The 10,941-nt window shown below is 45.1% G+C and overlaps 1 protein-coding gene across 1 annotated transcript in view; it reads right to left on the bottom strand.

Moving 5' to 3' along the window:
* Nucleotides 1–445: 445 nt before the first annotated feature.
* LOC145396219 (uncharacterized) overlaps nucleotides 446–10,941 on the bottom strand; it is a 40,772-nt gene continuing 30,276 nt past the window's right edge. Inside the window, exons 15-22 of the mRNA XM_080269653.1 lie at nucleotides 10,718–10,900; nucleotides 9,306–9,370; nucleotides 7,503–7,654; nucleotides 4,548–4,764; nucleotides 3,844–3,934; nucleotides 2,086–2,202; nucleotides 1,192–1,388; nucleotides 446–604 (exon numbers count right to left, since the gene is read on the bottom strand). Coding sequence (XP_080125779.1) covers nucleotides 453–604; nucleotides 1,192–1,388; nucleotides 2,086–2,202; nucleotides 3,844–3,934; nucleotides 4,548–4,764; nucleotides 7,503–7,654; nucleotides 9,306–9,370; nucleotides 10,718–10,900 — 1,174 coding nt within the window. The 3' untranslated portion in view covers nucleotides 446–452. The remainder of the gene's footprint in view (nucleotides 605–1,191; nucleotides 1,389–2,085; nucleotides 2,203–3,843; nucleotides 3,935–4,547; nucleotides 4,765–7,502; nucleotides 7,655–9,305; nucleotides 9,371–10,717; nucleotides 10,901–10,941) is intronic.

Here is a 10,941-nt window from a genome sequence, read left to right as displayed (position 1 = left end):
TACCATCTCAGTGCATGTGCATTCTTTGTATATATCATACCATCTCCGTGCATGTGCATTCTTTGTACATATCATACCATCTCCGTGCATTCCTTTTCATCCACTCAGTAATTACACACCCCACTCCTATCCTCTGTTCTTCCACTATATAATGCCCCTAAATGTCACTACCCCTTACATCCTCCACCCTCCCCACGTCTGCACCTATCTAACTACAGTTCAACAGCTTGCAACCTAGACAGCTACCTTGCTATCCTTTCCTCTATTCCCATCCACCTGCACTACAGCCAATCCAATGCTGTACAGTGAGTGGTTCTGGGAGGAAATGAACAGACAATGCAGGATGGACACTGGAAACGCTGGATATGTTGTTCCCACAACACACGAGAAGTCGCCTGGTTGAGTGGAAGTAACGCGCTATAAACAAGCCGCCCTGTCGAACATACGGCCAATCACAAGCCCCACAGTGTGCGGTTCTGGTCGGCGAGGTACTCTGCATTCTCGGTCAGGTCTTCGTCAAGGTTGTCTATGGTGGGGCCAAGCTCGTCTTCGGACAGCTCCTTCTCAAACATCTTTTGCAGCAACACCTCCACGTTCTTCAACCCTGGCGGACAGATGGCAAATAATATCCAAATACACTACATTCATTAGTCTATCTATTTATCTCTATCTATGCCCGACGCCCTAATCCCGCAAAGGGTGGCCGCAGACAAAACGCCTCCAAGTCACTCTGTCACCCACTTTTATTATTACTGTCATCATCATCATCATCAATTATTATCCACACATCCATCATCCAATCCTATGTCGCCCCACGAGAAGTGTAGGAGCACGGGGCTAGGCAAGTAGGTCCTGACATTTTGGATGAGAGTGGCCAGCCTCACTCGTCCCTGAGTGTCATTACGTGAGCAACAAACCCCAACCACCCCCCAGATACAAACCTACACAGGCTCAATCCAACTGGAGCACCTTAATCACCCACCAAACCACCAGGTGCAGTAATTTGGTTATATGGTTACAACCCAGCGTAGTACATGGTTTCCTGGTGTACCTTTTGGCTTGTCACTCAGTGCAGAGTCACCCATAGTCAGAAGAAAGAGGAAAGAAGGAAGGAAAGGAGGATATAAGAGGGAGGAAGAAATGAAGAGAGGAATGGGCAGTCACCTGAGGTATAACGATAATAATACTTACGTTTGGAGATGTGGAACCTGACATCTGTTTCTCCGGAGATGTCCTTGTACCCGGAGTAGAACTGTGATGTGCCCCCCTCCACCCCACCCCCCACCACACCCTGGCATGGGGGGGCGTCGGGGGCGTCATCATCGGAACCCTCACTGTCGGACACCACCAGATGCTCTTGGCTGACACGAGTGGTGGATTTTCGCCTCCTAGGGTAACAGGGAGGTAAAGGAAAAACTATCTATTTATCTATTTGAAAACTCTATCTACACATAAATGAGAAACTATCTATTTATCTATCTAACTGAGAACTTTATCTACAGAGGTAAATGAGAAACTATCTATCTATCTACTTTAAAACTCTATCTACAGACATAAATGAGAAACTATCTATTTATCTATCTAACTGACAACTCTATCCACAGAGGTAAATGAGAATCTATCTATTTATCTATCTAACTCTATTTCTGTTTACCTATCTATCTATCTAAGAGCTCTATCTATTTATGTAACTGCGAACTATCTGTCTGCTATCTATTGCTGGACACTTTCATCCTGTAAGTGGTGGCCACAAACAAAGTGCCTCCACGATGCCGTGTCCTTGAAATTTGGCTGCCCTCCCTCCAACTCATACCCCCCCTTCCCCCTCTATTACAACTCTCCACTCCATCCCTCCATCTCATCCTTGGTTTTCCCCTCCCCTGTCCCCTTCCGTCTCACTCAAACTCTTCCAGTCAGTCTCTAATACTCCATCCTCTCCACATGGCCAATCCACCTGGGAGTATTTCTCTTAACACTTACAATCATATCCACATCACCACCACAATGCACACACACACACAGTCATTCTATTGATCTTCTAACTTACCTGACATACACACACACACACACACACAGTACACTCACTTTCTAAGACTCAGTCCCAGCTCCTGTATCTTTTTCTCCATCTCTGTCTCCATCTGTGGCTGACAGCTGGCCGAGTACTCCAAGATGAACACCTCCAGGACAAACGCTGTGAAGATGCTGCACAAACACAAATAAATAACAAATAATATATGCAAACAATAGTCTATCTACCTATCTATTGCCTGATGCCTTAATCCTGTAAGGGGTGGCCACAAACAAATCGTCTTCACGTCGCCCTGTCCCCCGCCACTTCACTGCCCTACTCGCAGCTCACACCCCCCTCTCTCATATACAAACAGTAGTAACAATTGGTATTTTCATCTTTAGGCATAGAACGTGACAAAAATTCAAATAATGTTCTGCTTCTTGTACTTGTCACTTTCCTCTGCTGGCTAGTATTCCTAAGCTGAGAAAGGCTTGGTAATATTTCACCTCTTCTACTTGTCACTTTCCTCTGCTGGCTAGTATTCCTAAGCTGAGAGGCTTGCTAATATTTCACCTCTTCTACTTGTCACTTTCCTCTGCTGGCTAATATTCCTAAGCTGAGAGAGGCTTGGTAATATTTCACCTCTTCTACTTGTCACTTTCCTCTGCTGGCTAATATTCCAAAGCTGAGAAAGGCTTGCTAATATTTCACCTCTTCTACTTGTCACTTTCCTCTGCTGGCTAATATTCCTAAGCTGAGAAAGGCTTGCTAATATTTCACCTCTTCTACTTGTCACTTTCCTCTGCTGGCTAATATTCCTAAGCTGAGAAAGGCTTGCTAATATTTCACCTCCTCTACTTGTCACTTTCCTCTGCTGGCTAATATTCCTGAGCTGAGTGAGGCTTGGTAATATTTCACCTCTTCTACTTCTCACCTCCCTTTCATACTCTATCGTATCGTTTATAAAGGCTCCAACATCCTTGCATATGTCGGCCTTGGTCACCTCATGGCGGCTCTCCACCCTGCTCGATTTCTGGCAGCCTCCCTATTCAGTCCCTTATCCCTGAGGTTACACACTATGACCTCATCCCAGGTCTTTTTTGGTCTACCTCTTGCAGCCCTACCCAACATTCACACTTCTCACTTTCTGCACCCAGTTGTCATCCTCCATCATTTCCACATGCCTAAACCATCTCAATCTACCCCTCCTCATTACAACACCGATACACTCCAGTCCCTTCCTTCTCTCTAACTCTACCCCTCCTCATCACAACACCAATACACTCCAGTCCCATCCTTCCTCTCCACATGCCCAAACCATCTCAGTCTACCCCTCCTCATCACAACACCAATACACTCCAGTCCCATCCTTCCTCTCCACATGCCCAAACCATCTCAATCTACCCCTCCTCATCACAACACCAATACACTCCCGTCCCATCCTTCCTCTCCACATGCCTAAACCATCTCAATCTACCCCTCCTCATCACAACACCAATACACTCCAGTCCCATCCTTCCTCTCCACATGCCCAAACCATCTCAGTCTACCCCTCCTCATCACAACACCAATACACTCCAGTCCCATCCTTCCTCTCCACATGCCCAAACCATCTCAGTCTACCCCTCCTCATCACAACACCAATACACTCCAGTCCCATCCTTCCTCTCCACATGCCCAAACCATCTCAGTCTACCCCTCCTCATCACAACACCAATACACTCCAGTCCTCTCATCAATATTTCCAAAAGAACAATTAGTCTAGTTTCTTCATCGATATTTCCAAAAGAACAATTATTTTTTTCTAGTTTCTAACCGAGGTACAAACTCACTTGAGCACGACGATGACACAGACGAGGTGGAACATCATGAAGTAGAGCCTGGCCCAGGGATCCGTCACAGCTGCATATCCGTACGCTATCAGTGTGTACCAGTTAAGGATAGATTTGGATCAATTTACACTATCTATCAGTATGGATCACCCTGTACTATCTATCTACCTATGGATAACTCTGTACTATCTATCTGGCTATATCTCCATCTGGACTATCTATCTATCTGTTTATCTATCAGAGTGGATTTGGTTAGGGTGGATGTGGATCAGTTTGTACTATCTATCTATCTACTTATCTATCAGTGTGGATTAGGATTAGTTATGATGATGATGATGACAATGATGAAGATGATGATGATGATGATAACGACAATGATGACAATGATGCTGGTGATGATGATGATGATGAAGATGAAGATGAAGATGACAATGATAAACATGATGACGATAATGATGATGAAGATGAAGATGAAGATAAAGATGATAATGACAGACCATGATGATGATGATGATGATAACAACAATGATGACGATGATGATGATGATGATGATGAAGATGATAACAAGAGCAACGACCACGATGATGATGATGATGAAGATGATAACAAGAGCAACGACCACGATGATGATGATGAAGACGACGATGACGACAATGCTAATGACGTTGACGGGCAGACCAAGGCAGGCCTCGTCAAAGGATATCATGCCACTGATTAACAACGGTCAGCTCGAAGAGGACGATGAAGGCGTGGATGACGTCGTTGAAGTTGTTGTTGCAGTAATGGAGGCGCCAGAAATCCGACTGCTCCAGGGCGGGGTTGCTGCAGTACAGGTCGGAGGTCTCGAGGTCATAGCCGGTGAACTTGACCAGCCCTTGGAAGGACTCGAGCCCAACCATCGCAAATATGTAGTAGAAGACCTGCAGGAGAAGTCTATCTGTCTACCTATTGCCAGACGCCTTAATCCCGTAAGGGGTGGCCACAAACAAACTGCCTCCATGTCGCCCTGTCCCCCACCATTTCATTGCCCTGCTCCCATCTCACACCCCCCTCTCTCACATACATATACCTCTCACTCCAACCCTCCATCCAATTACTGTACTGCTTTGTGGTGTGGATGTGGATGTGATAGGAAGCATTAGGAGAAACACACTGAGGTGGTTTGGACATGTGAAGAGGATGGAGAGCGAGAGACTGACAAGGAGAGTGTATGTGAGTGAGGTGGAGGGGGGGAAAGGGAGGGGGAGGCCAAGGATGAGATGGAGGGATGGAGTGGAGAGGTATATAAGGGAGGGAGGTGTGAGCCGGGAGCAGGGCAATGAAATGGCGGGGGACAAGGCAACATGGAGGCGATTTGTTTGTGGCCAACCCTTACGGGATTAAGGCGTCTGGCAATAGATAAACAGATCTGGAATAGTCAAGTACTTTGTTTATAAGGGCTCCATCGCGCTTGCATCCCAGGTCTTTTTCGATCTGCCTCTCACAACTCTACCTTCAAAGTTCACAAATCTCACTCTCCATAACAGTATACAATGGAAGAAAAATGTATGGGAGTGAAATGTGGAACTGCTGAAAAGGAGGAATACACTGAGATGGTATATATGTACAGTCGCAGTCATAAATATCATTCCACTTTTAGCAGGATAATTATCTATGTATTGCCAGACGCCTCAATCCCGTACGGGGTGGCCACAAACAAATCGCCTCCACATCACCCTGTCCCCCGCCATTTCACAGCCCTGCTCCCAACTCACGCCCCCCTCTCTCATATACCTCTCCACTCCATCCCTCCATCTCATCCTCGGCCTCCCCTTCCCTCTCCTCCCCTCCACCTCACTCACATACACTTTCCTCGTCAGTCTCTCACCCTCCATCCTCTCCACATGGCCAAACCACCTCAGTGTGTTCCTCCTAACGCTTCCTGTCACATCCACATCCACACCACAACGCTCCTTCACTTCCTTATTTGTCAGTCTGTCTCTCCATGTAACTCCACATCCACCTCACTCACATACACTCTCCTCATCAGTCTCTCACCCTCCATCCTCTCCACATGGCCAAACCACCTCAGTGTGTTCCTCCTGATGCTTCCTATCACATCCACATCCACACCACAACGCTCCTTCACTTCCTTATTTGTCAGTCTGTCTCTCCATGTAACTCCACATCCACCTCACTCACATACACTCTCCTCATCAGTCTCTCACCCTCCATCCTCTCCACATGGCCAAACCACCTCAGTGTGTTCCTCCTAATGCTTCCTATCACATCCACATCCACACCACAACACTCCTTTATATTATACTTATGAAACTCAATATAATATTCTTAAAAGTTTGTTGGGTTCCTAATATCACATCTATGGCTTCGGAAATCATCACTCACTGGTACTGCTGATGAGTGTAGTGAGGTGGATCAACATTTTTGTCCGTGACTGTACACTGAACGCACAGAGAGGCACCACTGCAAATATGTAGTAAAATATCTCGAACATCCAAGTATAATCATCATCACCATTATCATCACCATCATCATCATCACCATCATTATCATCATCATCATCATTATCATCATCACCATCATTATCATCATCACCATCATCACCATCATCACCATCATCATCATCATCATCACCATCATCATCATTATCACTATCACCATCATCATTATCATCATCACCATCATCCAGACCTCATTTCCTGCCCTAAGGTGGGGTGAGGTAGGGTCCAGTGAGCCACAAAGAACTTAGTAGAATGAGATACTGTATTAACCAAAGTTTGCCCAATTGATGTGTCACACTCCCATTCACTCATCATTGAAGCCCCCTCTCAAAAAAAAAAATAAATAAATAAATAAATAATAATAATAATAATAAATAATAATCTATCTATCTATCTATTGCCTGATGCCATAATCCTGTTAGGGGTGGCCATTTGACTCTGGGTTATTTGTTTTACAGGAAGGGGCACTAACCCTCCACCAACCCACTTGATGACACGTAGGGAGCACGTATGGTTTGGTTATATATAAATAATAATATTAATAATAATAATAATAATAATAATAATAATGATAATAATACAATGAGTGGCACCAGATCCACCATTGCAAATATAAAGCAGAATACCTTTACAGTAATAGTCAAATCCAGTACAACCTCTCCAATCCCAACACCCAAGGCCCTAAATTCTCCCCCTTCCATAATATTTTTTCATGCAACTGGGGTGTGTTGGTATCATCTGTCCTTACACAATCAATGTATACCAGTATCTGAAGACAAGGTTTGTTTGATGACAAGTACAACTGGGTGCAGAAAGTGGGAAGTGTGAATGTCGGGGGTTGGGTTGCAAGAGGCAGACTGAAAAAGACCTGGGATGAGGTTACAGGGTGTAACCTCAAGGATAAGGGACCGAATATGGAGGCTGCCAGAGATCAAGCAGTGTGAAGAGCTGCTATTTGGTGACCAAGGCTGACGCATGCAAGCATGCTGGAGCACTTATAAATTATATGAATGAACTGTAGGCTACTTTTAACATGACTCACACAATTATCATTACGAATCTATTTTCCAAAACATTCCATTTTCTATAAAGCCTTTGGAATGGACCCCAGCAATTAGTATCAACACAACAGCCAAACCCAACACAGTTCTACGCACCAACATAATAGCCCCGTAGGTGAGCAGGGATGGTACAATTTTGCTGATGGTGTGTACGATAACCTTGAACCTGCGCACACTGCCCACGATCTTCACCAGCCGCAGGACTCGCAGCACCAGCAGAACATCGAGGGTTAGCCGGCTCTCCTCCTCTGTGGGGTGGAGGTGATATCAGGGTGAAAAGTGGAACTATAATGGAGCAGGGTGGAGTTATAGTGGAGTATGGTAGGGTTTACCAAAGCTATGTTCACTGAGGTGAGTGGAGTTATCGTGAAGTTTGGCAGGCTAGAGTTACTTTTTATCAAATCCAAGGAAGAAGGAATCAAATGCTAAAAGTCAGCAAGAGTGTTTCCTCCAAGTAAAAACAAGTAAATAAATAAGAGAGAGTCCAATTCAAGACCTGTTATTTTCAAGACGCCAAGACACACTGTGTTTAAAAAGCTGGAGTCAAAGATAGAAAGAAATACAGACAGAGGAAGATACTTCCAGAGATGACCTGTTCTATACATGAAGGACAGGTAGTACTGGTTAATGCTTGCATCTGAGAACTGGACAGAAAAGGGGTGAGTTTGCTGAGGAGAGTCAAGGTATAGTGGAGAAAGGTAAAGTAGAGTTGTTACATTTCTTAAGGAGAGGGGAGCTATAGTGGAGTACAGCAGAGTAGTAGTAGTAGTGGTCGTAGCCCCAGGTTCATCTGAAATGTAAACCCAGCAGATGCAGACTCCAGCTGTCCTCCTCCTGCAGTCCACCAATCTCCTTTTGGGGGATATGGAGGAAACTGAGGGATGTTTGTATAACCAGGAAGTCTATCTGTCTATCTATTGCCAGACACCTTAATCCCATACAGGGTGGCCACAAACAAATCGCCTCCACGTCGCCCTGTCCCCCGTCATTTCATTGCCCTGCTCCCAGCTCACACACCTCTCTCTCATATACCTCTCCACTCCATCCCTCCATCTCATTCTTGGCCTCCCCCTCCCTCTCTCCCCTTCCACCTCACTTACATACACTCTCCTCATCAGTCTCTCACTCTCCAGGCAGTGCGGCAGCTTAATTATATTGGTGCCGCCACATGAAGGCTCTCCAGCACCAGAGTACGATAGACTAAAGCAAAGTTATGCTCGTTGAGGACAGTGGAGTTTCAGCGAAGTATTTACCTATCTATCTATCTACTGCCAGATGTCTTAATCCTGCAAGGGATGGCCACATGCAGATCACCTCCACATCACCCTGTCATCTACCATTTGACTGCCACCGCTCCAACTCAGATCTCTACAATCCATCCCTCCATCTCAACCCTGGTCTCCTCCTCCCCCCCTCCCCCTCTCTCTCTCTCACATACAGTTTTCTAGTCAGTCTCTCATGCTCCATACTCTCCATTCTAATCCCCGATCTCATCCTTCATCTTCCCCTCCTCCTCTCCCCTTCCATGTCTATCTATCTATCTCCTGCCAGATGCCATAATCCTGTAAGGGGTGGTCACAAACAAATCACCTCCATGCTGCCCTGTTCCCCTTCCATGTTACCCACATATATTCTTCCAGTCAGTTTCTCATTCTTCATCCTCTCCACAAGGCCAAAGCATCTCACAGTATTTCTCCTAACGCTTTCCATCACATCCAGAGCAACACCACAATGTTTCAGAAAAAAGGGAAACAGATGAGTGTGAGTGGAAAAAAATACAGAATGAGACACTAAGCAAATCTACCTGACTTAATGAACCACACACTCATTGACTCACTGTTCAAGCCCCTGGAATCCCGGGAGTATACTGTATAAATATAAACAGATGCATTAACTCACCCTCATCGGCAATTTCCTCTGTGATTCCCAGGATGAACGCCAAACCGATCACCACAAAGTCAAATCTGAGAGAGATACCAGCATGAGACAGGCAGAATAGTGAGGAGAGTCTGTCTATAACCCTTTTCCTCTAACCTGCCTTACAACTGACATCCTTATATCTTGAATGTTCAGTTGTAGGAATATATTAGCACTAGAATGTGGTGCTAGTCATGAAGAAGTGCTGTGGAAAAGGACATTATGCCATAGCACCGTCATTTTCTGCTCTCAGCTATGCAAAATAAGCTGCAAAACAATGAAAATCTGGGCCACGCTAGTGCAAAAGTACAGCCACAAAGAAGCTATGGAAAGTATGTAAAGTGGCAGCACCGTCCTTTTCCACCACAGAGCTATGTGAAATATTTTGCAAAACGATGAAAAAACTGGACCAAGATATAATAAAAACAGTACACTATGGGCAAGGTGCTGACGAGGGATGCCTTCAAGCGGCAGCACTGACATGAACAGGCTACAGGACCTGCCTGGCTATACAAACATCTCCAAATACTCTCTCTATACCCCCAATAGAAGAATGGTGAGCTGCAGAATGACACAACTTCATTCTGCAGCGCAGCATGTTCATGATTCAGATGAACCTAATGTTGCTGCTACTACCACTGCAACTACTATTACTACTACTAGGCTACTACTAAAAACTATTATCGCGCCATCACTACAAGTATTAAAATTACACTACAGAACGGCCTCATTTTACAATGAGGGTGCGTTTGAGAAAATCAATCATATAATGATTTATCATATACTGAGTCAGTCACAACATGAGCTCCATGGGGATATGTTTCTAGCCAAGGGTCACCCACTCAACAAAGCCTAAAAACAAGTCTGCCATTCACCTAAACCGGAAACGGCTGTCAATTCACTTTACTGCACTTCACTTCTGGCTTACCACTAAAAGTAAATCTTATAAACAAGTTAGTAATTTACCTCAACTGTTTGTTATTTCACATCACTTGCTGTTTACCACCATAAATAAGTCTACAAACAAGACTAACTCACTTAAACTGTTACCAGTAAGGCTTTATACAGGATCATGATTAAGCACACACATACACATGTACACACACACACATGTGCACACACACACACACACACACACACACACACACACACACACACACACACACACACACACAAATCCGGACTTTCTGTCACTGCATACCCGTTCACTGTAAAACAAGGGTGTGCTTCTACTCCTATGAGGCCTACATCACAGCCCACAGACTCTATGGTACTCACACATTCCACACACACACACACACACACACACACACACACAGACTTTATGGTACTCTGGTACTCACACATTCCAAACACACACCCACACACAGACCCACACACTCTATGGTACTCACACATTCCACAGCCTCTTGAAGAATCTCCTCATTCCCAACGCATACATCTTCAACACAATCTCCAGCATGAAGAGGGAGAGGAACACCCACTCAGCCGCGTCATCCCACTCCGAGTCCTTCGTGGCCACACCAATCACCACGGCGTTGATCAGCGTTAGAAAGTCGAAGAATGCCTGGAAGAGCCTGCGTGGAGGAAGAACATTCATAACTGTACCAAAGAACAC

Source organism: Coenobita brevimanus, chromosome 35 (assembly GCF_032717465.1).
Source record: "Coenobita brevimanus isolate Jiangsu-jjx chromosome 35, ASM3271746v2, whole genome shotgun sequence".
NCBI lineage: Eukaryota > Metazoa > Arthropoda > Malacostraca > Decapoda > Coenobitidae > Coenobita > Coenobita brevimanus.
The sequence above is the reverse complement of the archived record's forward strand: the minus strand, read 5'-3'. Positions and strand labels throughout refer to the sequence as shown.